The sequence below is a fragment of the Cydia strobilella genome, chromosome 27, assembly GCF_947568885.1.
Source record: "Cydia strobilella chromosome 27, ilCydStro3.1, whole genome shotgun sequence".
Taxonomy (NCBI): Eukaryota; Metazoa; Arthropoda; class Insecta; order Lepidoptera; family Tortricidae; genus Cydia; species Cydia strobilella.
In genome coordinates, this window is record NC_086067.1 from 3,136,899 (window position 1) to 3,158,916 (window position 22,018).

The window sequence follows — 22,018 nt, forward strand, 5'->3', positions numbered from 1 at the left end:
TTTTATTTTATTTAAAAGGCACACTAAACAGACAACATTCAACATAGTTACAAAGAGTACATGAGTGGTAGGTATTGCATAAGAATGCCATCCAAAGCAAGCATGCACAGCAAGAAAGAAATATAAGGAGCAAAAACTATCCTAAAACTATAAAAAAGTATCCTAAAATTACTCAAAATTATACTAAATTACAACATTTCGCAAATACTTAATAATTACATGTCAAATTGCGTACTATTATTGAGAAGTGTGATGATATGAAGTGTGTGGTATAGAAAGGATGCCAATCTCTTATGGCAGAATTGTTGCAAAAGTGACCGCTTTCAGCTTTAAATAATAGTTCATAATCTCTCCGGTGGCGCTAGTTAGGCTCTGGGACATGAGTATAACATGAACCATATAAGGCAACAAATAACCCGACCAAATTACGTAGGTTGTTTTTGGTAGTATTTCGGTGTATGGTGGCGCCGCCTAATTACTGTTTTTTGATGGACACTTTTCTTACATAGAGATTTGGCTCCTTTATATAGTCTCCATGATAAATTATTTGTAATCTACCACAGATTAAATATATACGGTATATTTATTTCTGTGTAATCTACTCACAAAGACCTTTCATTTGGTACCCCACATGGTATGTTTAAAAGAAAAAAGTAAAAACTTAGTACTGCCGACTTTATGACGTTACAGTAACTACCCCCACCATAGACCTAGCATTACATAGACCAGCTATACGCGTGCGCCCGTAAGGGATAGACATAGATGACGTCATAAACGTGGGGATACCATATTGGTAAAAATTACCCCAATATTTGATATCACGTTGGGGCGATTACCCTGGAGGCAAAGTTAGCTTGTTTGACGGTATTAAAAAATTGTTAAATAAAATGTCAATAGGCCGTTCTTTTTAGGCGTATAAACAATGAAATACCTCCTATAATTCGCGCAGGTGGTACAAAACTAAACATGTTTAGTAAATAAAACGTAAAATAAAATGTATTATGGGTTTTAATTTAAAGAAATCACAAATCGCAATCACACCAATTAATGTACACCACATTTAATCTTCACAACATTTGTTTATTTATTTTTTGGAATTAGAAGTACGAAAAAACTTCGAGGTCAAAATTATTCATAAAATTATGATATTTTCATCTGGTATCCCTAACATGATTGTTATGCAGCTAAATTAAGAAGAAGTTTAAAAATGGCTGACCTCAGACTCCTACCTACCTACGTAATTTGGGCGGATAATTTTACAAATAATGTTTTGTTAATTTGCGTAAATCATTGTGATATTTTTATTGAAATCGTTTGATTCTACATTGCTTTGAGTGTAACGTAATTTTACGATGTTATTCTCACATATTGCGTTAAGAGGAAGGTGTAAAATACCGTACTTACGTGTGAAAGGTTATGATCTCATATTTTTGCTCAGAGCGGCTATTACAGCCGATTACAGAACAATTCACCAGTATTTTATCAAAGTTCAAGCATTCAAAACGCTAACCATCACTATATTTCATAAGAGAAAGCACAATTTCATACAAAACAACGATAATTAAACAAGCAACGAACAAACATGACATGTCACGTACTTATTTGTTTGCCACAACCTCGGTTGTGGCAGCGGTGGAAAATTGAAACTATGACAAGGACAAACAATAACAGCGCTTTCTCTGCTACTCCTACTGAAAGATACATAAGACTATCCCGTTCGGTCATTTTCCCCCACTCCTCATGACCGATCCAGTTATACTAGATTCATGACCCCCACCATGTTCGCGCTTGTCATCTCATATAGACATGTTCTGCCCGCGCAGCATGGTTTCCCCTATCACTAAGTCCGTCACTTTCGCACTCACATACTTGTTAGAACGTGACAGGTATGGTGATAAGCGTACCGTGCTACGATTCCAGGAGTTTCAGCACATCATACTGAATGCATTGATACAAAATATACCATATTCGAGATGACATGAGCGAAAATGGATTTCTAGAAGACTTCTTGACAAAATACCGACTCCCTATAACGCTGCGTCTTACGTAAACGAACAACTCGCGAACGCGAAGCGAAGTGGCGCGGCGGGCCCACGGCGTTCGCAACGGGAATCTAGCCCACGTAGGACACTTCTATTGGTATCAAAGGATTAATTCACCCCGCGGCGCATCGCTTCGCTTCGCATTCGCGTGTTGTTCGCCTACGTAGTACGCTTCGTAAGAAGTTTAAGAACACTCCTTTTATGCTACCAACACAACATATATTAAGGTGTGTATACAGTCAACAAATGTTCCCACGTTGCACCCTATGACACAGCAATAAAGGTTATATTTGTATAGATATTTTTGCCAGCCGTGCGACCTTGAGACGTGATTCACCCATGAACGTTATACCGTGACTACACCCGATTATACATGTATGGTGAGCATGACAGTAATAACTTAATTAGCAAAATATATTAATAATTGTCAGAGGTTGGAAACATTGAGCTATATAATTACATAACTAAATATTATACTCCTAAAATGTGGTGTCCGACCGAAACCGGATTTTTCGCCGCAACCTAAACCGAATCAGTTTTGCTCAGAATGATTTTTATGCTGAAACCTTCCGAAAATACAGTTTAGAGCTTTAGACACAGGGCGGACACGCTATACATCAAAAATGTACTTGCGTTTCTATGTGTGAACGGCACGTCTGTACACGCGTCATGCGTCATTGTGTGAGTAAGTTGCTTAAAAATAGTACTGAGCGGCCGGCAAACGGCCGTCAATCCGCGGGGCGAAGTAATTCAAATCGGGGTGGGGCAGTGCGTGGTCGTTCTGTATGATAATACTATTACTTATTCTGTGGTTTAGACGCAACCGAAAATTTTAGGACATAAGGTAAATTAACACATATTTTGACCTCTGATAATTATAAAGAAGTATAAGTATAAAGAAGAGCTACGAAAGTCTTCGACCAGTGTGTGTTGCCAGTAATGACATATGGAACTGGGTTACTGTGTGCCTCATAAGAAGGCTCAAAGTCACCCAATGGAGAGGGCTGTGCTGGGAGTCTCTCTGCGTGATCGCATCAGAAATGAGGCCATCCGCAGCAGAACCAAAGTAACCGATGTAGCCCTCAGAATCGCTAAACTTAAGTGGCAGTGGGCGGGGCACATTGCACGTAGAACAGATGGCCATTGGGGCGGAACGGTACTCAAGTGGCGACCACGTACCGGAAGGCGCAGTGTGGGTAGGCCCCCCACAAGGTGGACTGATGACCTGGTAAAGGTCGCGGGAGTCCGCTGGATGCGGGTGGCGCAAGACCGGCCATTGTGGCACTCTTTGGGGAGGCCTATATCCAGCAGTGGACGTTCTCTGGCTGATAGTAGTGGCAAATATCTACTAAATTACAAGCACTTTCTACTATAGTAGCAATACGCAAGATGCAGGGGCGTAGCTAGAGGATATGGCGCCCGGGGCAGTCACCAAATTTGCGCCCCCTGACGACTGACATAAGTTTCCCTGCTGCTGCCTTTTGCCCATTTTGGCGCCCCCCCTTGGATGGCGCCCGGGGCACTTGCCTCCTCTGCCCCCCCCCCTAGTTACGCCACTGGCAAGATGCCTTGGTAAGCGTTTCAGTAGCGTAATTGTTGCTAAAGTATAAAGTGCTTTTGGTTTTATAGATACATATTTGCCATTTTCAATATTACCCCGCTTTCGAAGTTATCCCAATGCACCTTAGTAAATTAGTGTGCTATCTGTACCTGTTATATCGTGACGATAAATTCTCTTATCTCGCAATATTACAGTATTCAGGTGACAAGCATTTAAAGCACCCGGATAATATACCGTCGAGTTTTAAGTGTGCGGTTTTTGCGCTTTTGAGTTGAGTTCTACAGCTGAACTGTTGAGTTCAAAGCTGAACTGTTGAGTTCAAAGCTGAACTGTTGAGTGTGACTGTGAAAACTGTAAAATAAAACGTCGACACTGTTGAGCGCCCGTATTGTTTTTGCGTGTTGGGTTGAGTGTTGTTTTAGTGGAAATGTTGTGTTAAATTTAGAAATATACCCTGGGCGGCGTATTTTTGTATGGGATTTTGAACAGCGCACCAAGCGGGACGTGTTGGAAACTTAAAATCTCATACAAAATGACACATATAACGCAAACGCGTTCGTCACAACACGCTATCGAATAAAATTTGTGTCGTTCTCAAGCAAAAGGTACCATTGTCGATTGCCATTAATTAGGACGCTCTGGCAGGTTCTTCGTATACAAGCAATTTTTGTCCTTATGGTAAGCGACAATATGGTACCTTTTGATTGAAAACGTCACATTTACTCTAGGGGTACTGGTCTCTATTGTCAAATTGGTGAAACAGGCGCCCGCTGGACACACACCAAAATTTGAAAAAAAAAAATACCTGTTCTATTTAATTCCCCTTAATTTTCCAAATTTCATTCGAAACGATTAATTATTTATTTATATTTTATTAATGATGAGGAAATGGATAATCCAATTAGGAAATGCAAACCGGTTTTAATTTGTACGAAATTTTGGCTAATAACCGGTTATTAACCGGTTTTTCCATACAATTAAAAACCGGTTTGCATTCCTTAAATCCATGCATGTATGTACTTCTTTTGTTGTGACTTTTTTGACATTTAGATTTGATTCTAGAAACATTCTAGACTAGTATTTTTTTGGGTTCCGTACTCAAAGGGTAAAAACGGGACCCTATTACTAAGACTCCGCTGTTTGTCTGTCTGTCTGTCCGTCTGTCATCAGGCTGTATCTCACGAACCTTGATAGAACCTTGAAAGATAGATAATGATTTACAACAAATACTAAAAACAGAATAAAATAAATATTTAAGTGGGGCTCCCATGCAACAAACGTAATTTTTTTGCCGTTTTTTTGCGTAACGGCACGGAACCCTTCGTGCGCGAGCCCGACTCGCACTTGACCTGTTTTTATACAATTATTTTTTTATGTTTGACGATCTTTTTGTGAAATTCTTAGTATTAAATTTGATCTGTATATTCTGTATAATAATTCAATATTATTATGGAATAATATTAATTAACATCAATAAATTGCTCTGATGATTAGCTTATGATAATATATATGTACATATTATTCACCATTCATAAGTGCTTGTTGCTAGGCCTACACGAATAAAGTATATTTGAACTTTGAACATATGTCCATTGATATCAATATCATTTACATTAGCATTCGTAGTCGGATAAATATTCTTCAGAGATTATTGGCGTTAGTATTAGAATTTTTATTTAAAACATTTTTTTTCCGCATCACACTGCACCCACCTTAACTAATTTCTGTTTGGCCCAGTGGTTGACTGGTAGAGAATGCCTCAAGGCATTAAGTCCGCCTTTTGTACTTGTTCCTGTGCAATAAAGTTTAAAAGAAATAAATAAGGGCTTATTCTAGTTTCAATTTTCCATAGTTATTCAAGCTATGTTTTTCCATCGCCATGAAATCACGCGCATATAGTAAGACTAGTGAAGCATAAACGCATGCAAATTTAAACCTAATATCTATGGTTTTAAGTTTTAAAATTAAAAACGCTGACAGGAAATTCCGACCTTGCTCTTATCAGTTTTAAATACATACTGTCGTTTTACGTTCACTGTGTTTACTGTTTAGGTATTGAATGTCCTTAAAAAGGGTATTAGGGTAATAGTTCTCTGATTATTTCATTTGCGTCCGTATTTAAAATACAGTGTAAACTCGATATAGCGACACTCAAGGGACCGGACGTTTTTAAATAAATAAAAATAAAAATTTTAGGGTTCCGTACCCAAAGGGTAAAAAACGGGACCCTATTACCTAAGACTCCGCTGTCTGTCTGTCCGTCTGTCACCAGGCTGTATCTCATGAACCGTGATAGCTAGACAGTTAATTTTTTTACAGATGATGTATTTCTGTTGCCGCTATAACAACAAATACTAAAAACAGAATAAAATAAATATTTAAGTGGGGACCCACTGGGGTGTATTTAATTTTTAATTTATGGTATGAAATACAACAGACGGGATTTTTTTGCTGTGTTTTGCGTAATGGTACGGAACCATTCGTTCGCGTGTCCGTCTCGCAATTGGCCGGTCTTTTTGACCATATAGAGAGTTTACGTTATCTCTTCTTCTTCTTCTTCCTGCCCTTATCCCACGTTATATGGGGTCTGCACAACATGTTTTTCTCTTCCATTCTCCTCTATCTTTGGTCACCTCAGCAGGGCACTCACTTCTTTCTTTCTCATATCCTCTTTCACACAATCCATCCATCGTTTCTTGGGTCTACCATTCGCGCTCCGTCCATCAACATTCATCCCTAACATTCTTTTGCCTATATGGCATTCATCCCTTCTCATCACATGCCCATACCACGCTAACCTACTACTCTACTTCTCATCTTCTCCGTTACTGGTGCTACTTTCAAACTTCCCCTAATATATTCATTCTTAATCCGATCCTTTCTCGTCACTCCACACATCCATCTCAACATTCTCATTTCCGCTGCGTGCACTCTTCTTTCATCCGTCACTTTCGTCGCCCAGCATTCTGATCCATACATTACAACAGGTCTCACGATCGTCTTGTAAATTTTCCCCTTAAGTTTAAGAGGCATTCGTGGATCGCAAGTTGCCCTAAGCGGCTCTGACACCCAATGCCAATGTGGGACGGCTCTACAAACGATGGAGCACATGATATCCTGTCCAGCATGCCCGCAGGCCTGCTCTGAGCGGGATCTCCGTGATGCGACAGACAGGGCGATAAATGTCGCTACCTTCTGGTCCCGCACAGTCTGAAACCATCGACACGAGAAGAAGATCGCAAGTTGTTCCAGAGACCTGTCGCCATTTTATCCATCCCGCATTTATTCTATGAGAGTTTACGTTATATATGTAGATAGAAATTCATATGAAAGTAAAACAACTATAGCCAATAATTGTCAACGTTATAGGTAGTGAATCGCTATATCGAGTGACGTTATATGGAGTTTACACTGTATCTACAAAATACATATATAAATAAACACATATGTAAATATATATATGGAGTTATAGGCATGACCATGGGCAGTTGCGGTATAAAATGATATGCAACTCAATAGTGCTGCTCGCAGCGTAGCATTTTATAAAAAAAAAAAAATATATATAAGTAAAATTGCATCTCGCGCTCTAACAAAACGTCCTAGAGTTAGACCAAGACTGTGCCACTGTTATTTATACGTCATAATTTAATAGAAGTTTTTGTACAGTCTGCAAAAATATTGCTGCAGAGTTATCTTGGTCTAACTCTAAGCGCTCCATAATACGGCGTACTCGTATGTGTATGTACGTACAAAGATATAACTCCGTAATAGATGGATACAGTCTAAGGAAAAAACGTGCCACGAAAATCAAGAAAATTTGATTCTCGATCAGATGGCGTCACTACCTTTGGCCTACTCTCGAATAGATGGCGTTGACGGTTCCGTTTTAATATATAGTATAGTAATAGGTATATGTAGGAATATAAAACAAAGCTTAATCCGTGGTTTCATGTTAAATTTCGAGTAACAACCAGAATTAATTACTATCACAAGACAATAGCAAAGCAATAGCAAGGCATTAAGCAAATAACTACACTCAAGAATAATAAAATCGGGTCATTTTACATAGAAACTCCCATAGGAATATCCCGTTTTCATTGCTCTCTTGTGTACCGGTGTTGCAATGTTTTGTAAACAAATCGCCGTTTCCTTAGATTATGCTAGTTGGTAAATCGATCGATTATGCAAGCGAATAATGTAAATAATTGTAAAGGCCGCACGCTTTTGGCAATTATTTAGGCATGGATCTTGGTTTGTTTGTATTTAATGACTTCTAGCAGACGTCGTGCTGCGATTGGACTTTAAATTAAATTAAATTATCATTTATACCAGGCTTAATACACCCATATGTGTTAGTAACTTACTTTTTTTTTTATACTACGTCGGTGGCAAACAAGCATACGGCCCGCCTGATGTTAAGCAGTCTCCGTAGCCTATGTAACGCCTACAACTCCAGAGGACAGGAGGAGGAGGGATTACATAGCTAATAAAAATAATGTTAGTGCAATTTCAAAACAAATTAAAATGCAAATTAACTAATGATTAGGAGCTAACTTAGGGCTAGGACACACCGGATGAGCCTTATAATTTAACATATCACAACAAATTATCATCATTTTTGACAAGAAAATGCAACAAATAATTAAAACTCAACACAATACAATTCAAATTAAATAATTAAATTAAAAATTCAATAAATAAAATTCAATAATAATTAAAATTACAATTATTACAATTAAAATTACAACTTTACAGCCACAGGAAAAGATGTGCCGCACCTCCGATCTCCGACGGCGCACAGACCTCTTCTTCATAATAAACTGTCGCTGCAACAATAATCTGTCAAGATGCTGTGGCCAGTGATGATGTGATAAGCTTAGTCGGTACTCGGAGCAGGGTGTCCCGGGTTCAAATCCTGACACAGATATTTGTTCCTATATAGATATAGAGAAAGATTGTCCCATAATGTTTCTTTGTAACTTTCACTAGGAGAGCGACGTTGCTTTTGTAAATATCCGGTTTATTTACGATGTATTAATACTTACCATAGACATAGTAAATACAAGTAGTTATAGACGCGCCACCGAGCGACCGGGGGTAAGAGAAAAAATATTCATACAAAATTTGGGCAGCATAGGATTTTTTCTCTTTCACTCTTATAAATTTCGGTATTTCGCCATCGCCTCCTACCAATGATGCCACCCGGTCGGTGATAAGGACAAAGCATGGCACTATTTGCTTTTCCTCTTATAGGATCGCAATAAGACTATCTTTCTCTATCAAAGAGTGTCAGGCCCTTGATAGTCTTGATACTTACAATAACACATGCATACATAGGTTTTATACTTTGAGACTATCTTACGTTGACTGTTTATATGTGACGTTTTCAATCAAAAGGTACCACATTGTCGCTTACCATAAGGACAAAAATTGCTTGTATCTTTATACGAAAAACCTGAGAGCGTCCTCATGGCAAGCGACAATGTGGTACCTTTAGCTTAAAAACGACACTTAATCGTATCGTATCGTATCAATAATAGTTTCTTAAAGAAATATTACAAATAGGTAATATTATCACGGATTTGCCACCGTTTAGAAGTCGTGAAAAGCTTTCAACACAATTTTCACCCGCCCCCCCAACTTTTTTTTTTAATACTACGTCGGTGGCAAACAAGCATACGGCCCGCCTGATGTTAAGCAGTCTCCGTAGCCTATGTACGCCTACAACTCCAGAGGAGTTGCTGGAGGAGGAGGAGTAACTGACTGAATTTTAAAAAATATTTCTTAGATGTAGCTTTTCAATACACCAGTTGGAAAATATACGAGTGTGTTTCTTCTAAATTACAATGTCCTATCTTCAACGGTGTCTATATAAAGGAACTTTTTTATATATTTAAGATAAGGAAATATTTTGAAACGCAATGATACTGTATTTTTATCGTTCGTTGATAATATGATTATCTCAAACAATGTCCTACTTAGTTCTTATTGATCACTTACTCACACCGGACGCATTGCAAAAGGTTGAAAACCCCTGGTGCAAATAATGATTTTATATCTTAGATACTAAAAAAAATACAGAAAAATGCGTTCGCGTTTGCGTTATTTCTATTTTTGTATGGGATTTTGCATCAGCAGCAGCGTCAAATCGGCAACGCGCATGTAGCTCCTCTGGAGTTGCAGGCGTACATAGAATACGTGTTTGGCACCGACGTAGTATAAAAAAACATTACTTTATCTGGGATGTTGAAATGAAACTTACTCTTGCTGCTTTGTTTACTGTACTTTACTGATTCTCAAATTGTTCTTGCAATAGAAACAGTTTTTATACCTAAACTAGGTATTTACTGTCCGTATCGTATGTGTGGCGAAGAGGAAGAGACAATAGAACACCTTATGTGTGAATGTCACGCCCTCGCCAGACAAAGAATGAAGGACTTTGGAACAGGCTACCTGGTACCAAAGGAATTCAAAAAGCTACCCATAAGGTCCATCATCCGGCATATGGAGATGGTGGGAAAAGCTCTTGAGTAGCGGACGGATCTTTCCTAGGGGGTAACTGCACAAAAGATCCCTATGGGTCGAAGTGTAAGGGCCCCCGAAACTATAAGATAAGATAAGGTATTTACTGTCAAACTTCATCATCATCATATCAGCCGAAAGACATCCACTGCTGGACATAGGCCTCCCCCAGCGATCTCCACAACGACCGTTCATGCGCTGCTCTCATCCATCGGCTCTCCGCGACCTTAACTAGATCGTCGGACCATCTTGTTGTGGGTCTTTTCCTGCCGCGTTTTCCGGTTCGCGGTCGCCACTCAAGAACCTTTCTGCCCCATCGGCCATCGGTTCTGCGAGCAATGTGGCCCGCCCACACTGCCGCCCGTGCCGCCGTCCGTGTGGGGGACTTAAGTCTGGCAATTCTCTGAGTTATGTCGACAACTTTGTTTCTGCGGATCTCCTCATTTGTGTTTCGACCACGCAGGAAAACTCCGAGCTAGCTCTTCGAGTGACCTTGAGCCTTCTTATGAGGCCCATTGTGATTACATATGTGACGTTGTCAACCAAAAGATACCACATTGTCGCTTGTCGATAAGGTTGGTTTCGAATGAGGGCTATCGTTTTTTTGCTCACCAGTTGGCGCCTCTGTTGATGGTGGTCCAAAAGACTAAAGAACAGCTGTCAGTCATTGAAGTGACATTTGACATTTCGAACTTTGCGAAGACCACCATCTACACTAGCGCCCCTAGCGGCGAATTCATACGCGTTAGCCCTCATTGAAGCTATATGGAAATAGCGCCTTATTAACAACCGACAATAAGTACCCTTTTGGTTTAGAATGGCACATATTTATAACAATATACACAGGAATGACTAAACTTTAAATTGGAACAAAAAAATGTGTTTTGTGAAATGTTAAATAGTGTTTATTAACTGTGTTCGTGTAAACAATAACTATGGAAGAAAGTGAACAGGAACACGTGAAAAAGTACAAAAGTTTGCCGCGGTTAAAACGGAAGGAGACGTGGCGGAAGAGCAGGGTAAGCAAATTATTTTTCACATCACTAATTCGAAAACGGGCTTTTTCTTCCCTGCTAGGAGGGATCAAAGTGGCACTTTTCTTCCCTGCTAGGAGGGATCAAAGTAACACTTTTCTGTTCTAGGACACTATTTTTACATTTTTTGGCACATTATTTTTTTTAACTTAAATAATATTTTTAAACATCATAATTACCTTATAGGTGATGTTAAAAGCAGTATGTGTCACATGGTAGCAAAATTATTTCCATCTTGGGCGTAACACACTTGAATTCCTCACTACGCTCAGGATTCTACTTTAGAATCCCTCGTTACTCTTGGGATTCTATTATAGAATCCTTCGCTTCGTTTAGGATTTAATGTACGCCCTCGCCGTAAATATGTCATTTTGCTCCCTTATTAAATCACATTTAGAACCCGTTTCTATCGCGATGTGATTTAATGTGTTCAAACCGCGAAAGTTTTAAATGTTATATTTTGCTCCCTTGTAACACAATCTACTATTTCCTCTTCTCATGCTCGTAAAGTTGGTGTTTAAGTTTTAAGTCACGTGCAAGCGGCATAAAGTCGCTTTTAAAGGGGCCCACTGACTATCAGTCCGCCGGACGATATCGGCCTGTCAGTTGTTCGAAACTGTCAACTTTTTGGGTTCCGTACCCAAAGGGTAAAAACGGGACCCTATTACTAAGACTTCGCTGTCCGTCTGTCTGTCTGTCACCAGGCTGTATCCAATGAACCGTAATAGCTAGACAGTTGAAATTTTCACAGATGATGTATTTCTGTTGCCGCTATAACAACAAATACTAAAAAGTACGGAACCCTCGGTGGGCGAGTCCGACTCGCACTTGGCCGGTTTTTGTTCTAACTGACAGGCCGATATCGTCCGGCGGACTGATAGTCAGTGGGCCCCTTCAAGCTCTAGTGCACTAACTCCAAAATCTGCCATACAAAATGCCACTGCTGTAGCTGGCAGTGTTGGCCGAACGTTAATTGCAATTAACCATTAACCAGTACAAATTGAACCGTACCGGACGGTTACAGTTTATGGTTCAATTTGTACTGGTTAATGGTTAATTGCATTAACGTTTCGGCCAACACTGGTAGCTGGTGGCCGGCGCGCTATGTTCCCATATGAAATATTTATGAAAAGCAGATTATATAAACTTGGCCATAAATGCGCATTTTCTCGTTGTCTCTATGTTTATAATGTTACAGCCATATGCATGAATAACACTGACGACCGGTCTGGCCTAGTGGGTAGTGACCTCGCTTTTAAAGCCGATGGTCCTGGGTTCGAATCCCGGTAAGGGCATTTATTTGTGTGATGAGTACAGATTTGTTTTTTGATTTGTTCCTGAGTCATGGGTGTTTTCTATGTATATATTGTATTTATATGTATATCATATATATCGTTGTCTGAGTACCCATAACACAAGCCTTCTTTGGCTTACCATGGGACTTAGTCAGTCTGTGTAAGAATGTCCTATAATATTTATTATTAACACTTAGTGTCATTTAAATAACCAAATACAGCTCCAGATGTTCTCATCCACCATCTCAGGCGAGCTCAATTACGTAAACAAACACATAAAATTATAATAATACTTAAACACCATTTAAACACGTGTAAACATAGGTAGAAACATTCATAAAACTTTTCAACCGCTTCGCAACTGACCAGAATAATCTGATCTTTTACTACGCACACTTTACTGAACTGGAGATTACGGTAGATGCGCCAAAGTGTAAGAGTGCCACCATAAACCTCGAATTACTATGATAATATGACGTTCGAAGCGCTACTGCCACACTTTGTCGATGTAGAGCGTGATGTAGAGTTAGGTACGGATTTTGTACTCGCTTTCAGCTCGTTTCATAAACCCACACTCGTATTTTAATGCCTTTCAATATGTAACAGTCACATAAATCACTATAGTAAGTAGTAGTAGTAGTATTAGTATTTTACTTGTTTCTATCTTTATCGCACGCGCTTAGTTATGTCACAGAGAATTAGGTAGACATAGAGAGCTCACTCCACACATCAGTTTTGTTACCAAAACGACTATTATTTTCGTAGTCTACATCTAGCGTCAAGTAGCGGAACTCGACAGTAAGTGTTATTTTAAACGTCAAACTTCTATGAAATTATTAACATAAACATTTTTTACTTAAAAAAATAGTGATGGTATACATGTGCTAGGGTTCCCTGTGTTTCAGGCGAGAATTACGGCCCGGCCACGACATCGCGCGGCGGCGGCAGCGGCGAACGGCGGCCATAGGTTGGAGCGAGACAGCGATCGGACCTTTCGTTCCCACCTATGGCTGCCGCTCGCCGCTGCCGCCACCGCGCGATGTCGTGGCCGGGCCGTTATGGCGTATAAACACTTGCTCTGCGTGTGCTATCCAAATCGTTGCAGACTTGTTTTGGTCTCCAGGCGTCTGTACTTTACCAGCAACTTCACTACATAATATAATGCCTCCTCTACACTATCGGCGATGATCGTTGATCATCGTCTATCATCGTGCAAGCATCCACATGATCGCCTGTACAGCGCAATCACCCGGCGATTCCCTTTGATGCGTGCCCAAAAAACCGACAACACGGGTCACTGGAGATCCTTGGCTATGACAGACGATGACTGGCGGGGACTGCCGAGTATGACCTCCACACTATCGTGCCCGCCAGTCACTTTTATGGTACATCGCCGTGTAGAGAAACCATAAAAAAAAGTCTTTTACAGTACTTTTTCGCACTAGTGCGGGAATGAGCACTTTTCGTGCATATGTCGAAAGTTTAAAGGGCCATATGTAATGTAAAACGTTGTACGATACACGTGCGAAAAGGTAATTCGCAACTCGTGTCGATTTAAAACACTCCCTGCGGTCGTGTTTTAATTTATCGCCACTCGTTTCGAATTTCCTCTTTTCCGCACTTGTATCGTAAATAACTATTTCCGCTGTCTGTCCGTCTGTCCCTATGTATGCTTAGATCTTTAAAACTACGCAACGGATTTTGATGCGGTTTTTTTTAATAGATAGAGTAATTCAAGAGGAAGGTTTATATGTATAATTTGTATAGTTTTTATGTAAATTAGTTGAACTACCCTCGCAAAGCCGGGGCGGGTCGCTAGTACAAGTATATATACAGGGTGGGCACAGGGATTCCGACAGACTTTAACCGTGGATTCCTGGCAGTGTTACGAAAGAAAAATGTTATATCAACATGGGTCCAAAATTGCCTAATTAATTTACTTAATTTCTGGAACAAAATAAATCAATTAACGATAGTACTAACTTGTGAACGTATCTTTAGTTTGAAAGAGTGAAAAAGACAACATGCGACACCAATATGACACTTTATAGTCTAGTTTATAGCAGGTGACAGGTAAGTTTACTATTTTTAACACTTCTGCTTTGCATGTGTGATTGTTTGTGTCTTGGTATGTATGATTACGTCACATAAGGGCGTGTTAGCCTTGAGTTTTTTTAACTTCGAAATTACTTAAATAATTGAATATCTCGTAAATTAGGCTTTCTATGGCATTGTTATATTACTTTTTTTTTATCCAAATAGGCACTAGAATTCATGGTTAAAGTGTGTCGGAATCCCTGTGCCCACCCTGTATAACGTTTTGCGAATAGACAAACAGCACTGACCTACCGCGAGCATATGATATCATCTTCGTCATCATCGTTTTTAATAAATCTGACTTCATATTGGCCCGTTATCAAACAATTGCTTCGTACAGTGAAATTTTTGAGAGCGACAGATTACGTCTTAGGTAAGGTATGGCTAACATAGTTTATTTTGCTCGGGGCAATGGGGTTGGCCGGTCGAAATAATTAGCAGATGGCGCCAGCATAGCTTGCCCTGTCAAACCCTAGAATTGTGTCAATTTTTTGTTTTTTTAATGCCCTGGATACCAGCCCTTTAAGCCAAATCTCATAGAAAACGGGGCAAGCTATGATGGCGACAGTTGCCAACCCCATTCCTTACAATCCTTACATGATACAAGTGATATTAGCCTTACCCCGGTGATAGTGTTACCCCACCCTACCTTATGTGAATTTATATTCTACAAATTATTCTCATAACTACTTTATATTTAGCTGACTGTACTATATGCCTACAATCAGGAAATTATGTATTAGCCTTAAGCACAAATATGTATGCAGGGTTTGCAGGGGTGCTAAGCCATTTCCCACTCCGAAAAAAAAAAGGGTGCTAAGCAAATTGTTTTGCTAACTCTACTTAAGTAGTTTTTTTATCTACATCATAATCACTCATCGACTTTTGTCATCGCTAAATATTTTGCATAAAAATGTACACCGCAATTCTCCAATTATCGATGACAATGACAAACCGTTATTATCTATAAAGACGTATGTGTAGTACAAATTAGAATAAACATACGACCTTTTGATATTTACGGTAGCGTGGGTGTGGTATCCTTTACCCATTTTAAATTCGTGCCAATGTCAACGGCCTCTAGGTAAAAACTACAAATAAATATCAACCTTATGTAGTAACGAATAGAACTTAAATTTTAATGATCTCCGTTGTCAATTAAGTCCTTTTGGTTTTGAAGTGGACGGTTGTATCATCAACAAATAAAGTGGCGCGCGTCTATAAAGGATTAACTACGATTATTTTTCTGTTTATATTAGACTCTATTTCATTAACTGTAAAGTTCAAAATTCTAGTAATATTCAAGTTAGTATGGCAGTTTGTGTTGTAGTTTTGATATTGTTTAATGAGCTTATGTGATTGTAATAGAGTTTAAACTTGCATAACACTTTATTTTATAGACGCAAATTGATATTGCCAGCTCAGTAATGAAGATGCCTAAAATTAATAGTAGTTTTCATTGTAATTTAAACCGTATGCTTTAAGTAATACTGTTCCTAGTTGTTTTGGGTGTTAATGTTTGTATTTTGGGAATGTGTCAAAGTGGGTAACAACTAACAAGTGATGAGGATGCAGAAAGGTCAAGTGAGAGTCGGTTTAATGTTTTTTTTTTGTTTTCCATTATATTCTACCAAGTCCTAGCTTGTAATTCTATATTATTAAGTCTTGCTTTATACAAGGTTTTATTTAACTTGCCCTGTTAGTAATTGTATGTTAGTGTGGGTCATGGAAATGTTAAAGTACCTACTTTCAACCAGTGCCAAATTATTTTTCCACACATTTCTCCGAATTCAAGCAATAACACTTTACAAATGACATCTCCCCTACAAAGATACACTTAAAAGCTTTCAATAACAAACCTTATTTCAATAAAATAAAGTCGAAGATTGATTAATTCGTAGTTTTCCTCAGTACATATGTCAGCACTCAAATGTGTAATCATCCACATCTATTTTAAACTATGGCATAATACGCTTTAAACTACGAAAAGTCTTAAGAACATAAAATTGAGATCAACGTTAAGACATTCTTTGATGTATTATGACGTTTCATTTGTATTTTAAGACAGTGAGATTTGAGTTGTTGTTCTCGTTGCTTGCATAAATAGTTGCTATTTATTTATGTAGTTTGTCTCATGTGCCTTCAGATAGCTGAATTTTAGTTCCTACTAGACATGAACAAGTTTCAGAACAAATCAAATTATTTTATTAAATATTTTGATTTAGGTTTTTTTTGTTAATCATAATAATCATAATCATAATCTTTATTGTCTGTGAGAAATGGGTACATTGCACAGTAATTACTAATGTAACAATTTTATGTGGACTCACCAAGACTCTACCTTTACAGGTGTACAAACAAACATTTCCTATGCTACTCTTACATGAATGATGTCAAGCATTAATACTTGTTCAAGATGGCAGCACCAGTCTCTCTCGCTACAACGTAAATCCGTAAGGAGTTTGTTTAGGAGGTGCAAGCGTGCACTGCTTGCCCTTAGAGCTGTTCAAAGACGCCTAGTCTTACTAAAATGGCATATAGTCGAGAAATTCGGACGGGCACCGCCGTGGCGGGGTGGCCTAGGGGTTCATGGCGTTAGCCGCGATAGCTAAAGACGCTGGTTCGAATCCGGCCTTCACCACTGGAGGGCTTCGTCACTTTTTCTTTAATACATGACATCTATTACAGTTTTTAATTTTAATGTAGTAGTGTGACTACTTAAAAAAAACACAAATCAAAATATTTAATAAAATAATTTGATTTGTTCCCAAACTTGTTCAAGGTTGACAAATTCAAATCCGCGACGTAGGTTTCGTCAGGTGGGTACAACTATAAATCAACAACAGACGTCGTCATTACACAATACCAAAGATAGATATAACTCCATAATAGATGGATACAGTCTAAGGAAAAAACGTGCCTCGAAAATCACGAAAATTTGATTCTCGACCAGATGGCGCCACTAGTTTTGGCCTACACTCGTATAGAGGGCGTTGACTGTTTCGTTTGTTATTTATAATTTTAACGCATACCAGTGAAAGAACATGGGTCAAAATCATATAAAAATAATTAATGCAAATAAAAAAATCATTTATCCATATTTAAATACATTTTATCGTATTTTTATAAATATTTATTTTTAGTTTTAAAGTGTGTCGACAGATGGCAGTTACAAAATTTACTATGACAGTACCGCTCTAGTATAAGTTACTCTATGACAATACACACAAACAATAAAGCTATCCGTAACAGGCTTCGTCATTTTACCTTATGTTAATTATTATTATGAAGTAATTTTAAAGGACCGCCCCGATCGCATCCGGCCCAAAAGTTCCCATCACACTAGCAGCATTTTACTCTTTAAAGTAGATAGAGACTTCCACATTTATCACGAATCACAACTATCACAAGTTTTCATAAAATGAACCGTTATACTTATGTGAATTAAGACCATAAATAAGATCTAGGTGAAAATTTGGCTTTTGTTGTATAAATTTGTGTAGGATGCAACTTTTTCGAGTACCTTAACGTGGTTTCGCTTAACTTCAAGTGGCATAAGTCATTTTACAGTTGTTGGAATTTTGATTTTATTTCAATTAATCAAATTACTAATTTAACTGACTTAATCGGTCGGGAGCCGACGCCACTTGCATAAAAAATCTTTTTCTAGAGGCTGCACATACAATGGTTTTGATTGAGTCGTTGGTTCGTGTTTAATGGGAATATGTATACATACGTTTATTTAGTATTTACTTTAGTTTATATTCGCGCATCAGTCCGTTCACATGGCTTCAAACGAATGGGGTTCGAAACTGCGCGATAGTGTTGTCAGATTGAGTTGTGTGGACAGAATGGATAGTTTAAAAGTGACTGGGAGTGATAATAAAGGGGATAAAGTTAGAGAAAAATCGCCTTTTTCGGTTAGTTTAAATTAAAAAAAAAATTTCGTAAACGAATTTATATCGTCCAGTCTATCTAAGCTAACTTTGCACTAGCTTGGAAGAACAAAGTCAGGGAGTGTCATTATAAACGTGATATTTTCGTAGAAATTTGACATTACCACACATTTTCATTGCAAATGCCATGCTGAGTTGGCTAAGTGCGACACTATCGTATTTGCTAAATGTCTGTAAATCTTTAAGCGATAAAGAGCGATAGGGGCCCACGGGCCAAGGGTTTCAACCCCGAATGGCATAGAAATACAGTCGGGACCTAGACCCCTATATTTTGGGAGCGCTGGCGGTAGGAGGGTTCTTAAAAAAAAATCTAAGGGTCTAAGGGGTCGGCAACACGCGTAACACTTCTGGATTTGGAAGCGTCCATTTGCCGCCAACGTAAACTGTAAAATTATAAAACAAAACTTAAATATTCCATTTCTTATTCCACAGCTGGACACATGGTTCGGCCGGCCAAAGAAGGGTGGCGGCATCGAGCGCGGTTACGACACCGTGCCGCGCGCCGAGCCGAGCCGGGCTGAAGATGACGAGCACAACGCCGCCAACGAGTATACCAGCAAGATCGACGCGCTGGATGACACACAGTTGCAGAGGAGATTCGAGGAGATGCTGGTAAGTGTAGGAGACAGAACGAGAAGAATGCCACGTGTTATGCGTTAGAGAGGGACAGTGGGACTACTTAGCACTACTATAATATATGCCGAGCCGGGCTGAAGATGATGAGCCCAACCCCGCCAACGAGTATACCGGCAAGATCGACGCGCTGGATGACACACAGCTGCAGAGGAGATTCGAGGAGATGCTGGTAAGTGTAGGAGACAGAGCGAGAAGAATGCCACGTGTTATGCGTTGGAGAGGGACAGTGGGACTACGCAGTACTATATATGCCGAGCCGAGCTGAAGATGACGAGCCCAACCCCGCCAACGAGTATACCAGCAAGATCGACGCGCTGGATGACACACAGCTGCAGAGGAGATTCGAGGAGATGCTGGTAAGTGTAGGAGACAGAGCGAGAAGAATGCCACGTGTTATGCGTTGGAGAGGGACAGTGGGACTACGTTGTACTATATGCCGAGCCGGGCTGAAGATGACGAGCGTAACGCCGCCAACGAGTATACCGGCAAGATCGACGCGCTGGATGACACACAGCTGCAGAGGAGATTCGAAGAGATGCTGGTAAGTGTAGGGGACAGAACGAGAAGAATGCCACGTGTTATGCGTTGGAGAGGGACAGTGGGACTACTTAGTACTACTATATATGCCGAGCCGGACTGAAGATGTAAGCCCAATGCCGCCAACGAGTACACCAGCAAGATTGACGCGTTTCGTAAATTCGACTGTAACTGTAACAATTTGTAAAATGACTGAAGTATGTATTTTCATTTTTCAGTCGGACATGAATCTCAGTGAAGAAAAAAAGGCGCCGCTCAGAAAATACTCGCGAGACCAGAAGAAGAAGATGCTCGTCGCTTACAAATTCGTCAACGCACAGGTAACAGAACTTTATATCGCATAGGACCGTGGGTCATAGGTTATGTAAAAAAAATACCAGCGGCCCAAATATTTCGGCGGGATTCCCTTTTATAAATAAAATATTACTCAAAAAATATAAATGAAAACGCACATCTTACCTTACCGCTCATATTATTGAACAACACTACAGCAAAGACAATTTATACTATTATAGTGATATACGTAGAGTTAGACCAAGAAAAGTATGCAACGATTTTGATAGCATGCGCAGTGCAAGTGTTATTTATACGTCATAATTTCATAGAAGTTTGACGCTTACAATAACTCTTGCATTGCGTGTGCTATCAAAATTGTTGCAGACTTATCTTGGTCTAACTCAAATATTTTGTTAATATCCTAAACTACGTTCTAATAGAAAATCATCATGCAACTACTCTATCAACTGTCGAGTTAAGTGATGGCTAGTGTAGCTAGTGCTGTATGTAACCTGCTAAACAGTTTTTTTTTTTATTCCAGGAAGGCCGATCAAAATTCGAAAAGCCCTCAGACTACGTAGCCTACCTAAACCAGCCTGAACTCTCAGTAGGCAAACTGCACAGTTGTCTAGAAAACCTAAGGATAGCCCTAACTAATAACCCATTGTCTTGGATAGAAGAATTTGGGACAAAGGGCATCGAGAGTATATTGACTACGCTGAACCTGTGTTATACCAAGTAAGTTTCTACTTTAAATACATACCAACAAGGTTTAAATTCATTTAAACCTGCCAGAACTCTTAGCACAATGCAAGCTGTCTGGAAAACTGTATTGTTAGTCGTAAAGACTTTTATGTAAGTTCCCCAAAGTATAATGCCATAGCGCAATCTACCGCCAACATGCTCGTTGTAATTAGGTTAAATTCATTTAAACCAGCCAGGGCTCTAAGCAAACTGCACAGTTGCCAAAGGATAACCCTAAGTTTTATATACACCTACTCAAGATCTTAATTTTTTTGACACAGTGACTCCTTGATTTAGAAGTAATTTTAAAACTAAACAAGGCAATTAGTTACTAAGTAGTAATACATATACAGTGTCTAAACTAACGATGAAAAACAATGTCTAGATTCAGTGAGGTATACAAAGATAAACATTGTTGCAACATAAATATCTTTTTTTTTTTTTCAACTATTTTTCCATTTTAACGCTGCCAGCGGGAGTGGATTTTATCGGTAAGTTTTATTAAACACAATAAAAATTACGGCACACTTTCCAATGGTGAGACATCCTCAACCTTATTTTATCGGCATATTCATGTTTATTCTAAACCCAACTACTGATGGTAATCGGTTACCGCAGCCTATAGACGCTTTCAACTGCTACTTTCCCGTGCCAATCATTGAGTAGCCTACGTCACCAATTTTTTGGTGATTTCTGGAATAAAATAAGCATTAAAACCTTTTTTTATCTCTATCCAGTGACTCCCGATACGACCGAGTGCAGTACGAATGCATCCGCTGCCTATCCGCCATCCTGAACAACACTGTGGGCATCAGAACTGTGTTCGAGTGCAGAGAAGCATTACCAGTTTTGGCAAGGAGTTTGGATGCCAGGAAACCGCACTGTGCTTTGGAGGCGGCCAAGGTGTGTTAACGATGCCATTAAAGAATAGTGCTGTTAGTTGTATGATTGTTAAGGTAGGGGCAAAGAAATTTCATATCGTTAGGAATTTAGAGCAATCATCCAGAAAATACCAATTTTACTATTGCTGCAGTTACGACGTGAGTAAAGGAGGTTTAAACACCTCATTCAAGCTATGTCGATGTCTGCTCATTTTAATCCTCGGCATTTTTTCCCACAATATAACCCCTTACCGCTACCCGGCCCCTACGTACCCGTAGTAACACTATTGTACCTTCCAGTTTTTCGGTGCCGTATGCCACATCCTATCCCCATGTAACTCGAAAAAGTTCTAGACCTCATCTCGAAGTCTGAATAGCCTATTTTTATTCTCGAGTTTTCCCTGCAATATAACCCCAAAACCCCATACATACCCGAA

General features: G+C 39.3%; 1 protein-coding gene across 3 annotated transcripts in view; it reads left to right on the forward strand.

Annotated features, from left to right (window-relative positions):
- LOC134753499 (protein diaphanous) overlaps nucleotides 1-22,018 on the forward strand; it is a 67,628-nt gene that overhangs the window by 3,801 nt on the left and 41,809 nt on the right. For 2 of the 3 annotated variants that reach the window (XM_063689386.1, XM_063689388.1), the window contains exons 1-5: nucleotides 11,033-11,144; nucleotides 18,940-19,119; nucleotides 19,899-20,000; nucleotides 20,498-20,694; nucleotides 21,438-21,603. In XM_063689386.1, the coding sequence (XP_063545456.1) occupies nucleotides 11,061-11,144; nucleotides 18,940-19,119; nucleotides 19,899-20,000; nucleotides 20,498-20,694; nucleotides 21,438-21,603 (729 nt within the window). In that variant the 5' untranslated portion in view covers nucleotides 11,033-11,060. Of the gene's footprint in view, nucleotides 1-11,032; nucleotides 11,145-18,939; nucleotides 19,120-19,898; nucleotides 20,001-20,497; nucleotides 20,695-21,437; nucleotides 21,604-22,018 lie in introns of those variants that run through there. The other variant, XM_063689387.1, reaches the window with a different exon arrangement.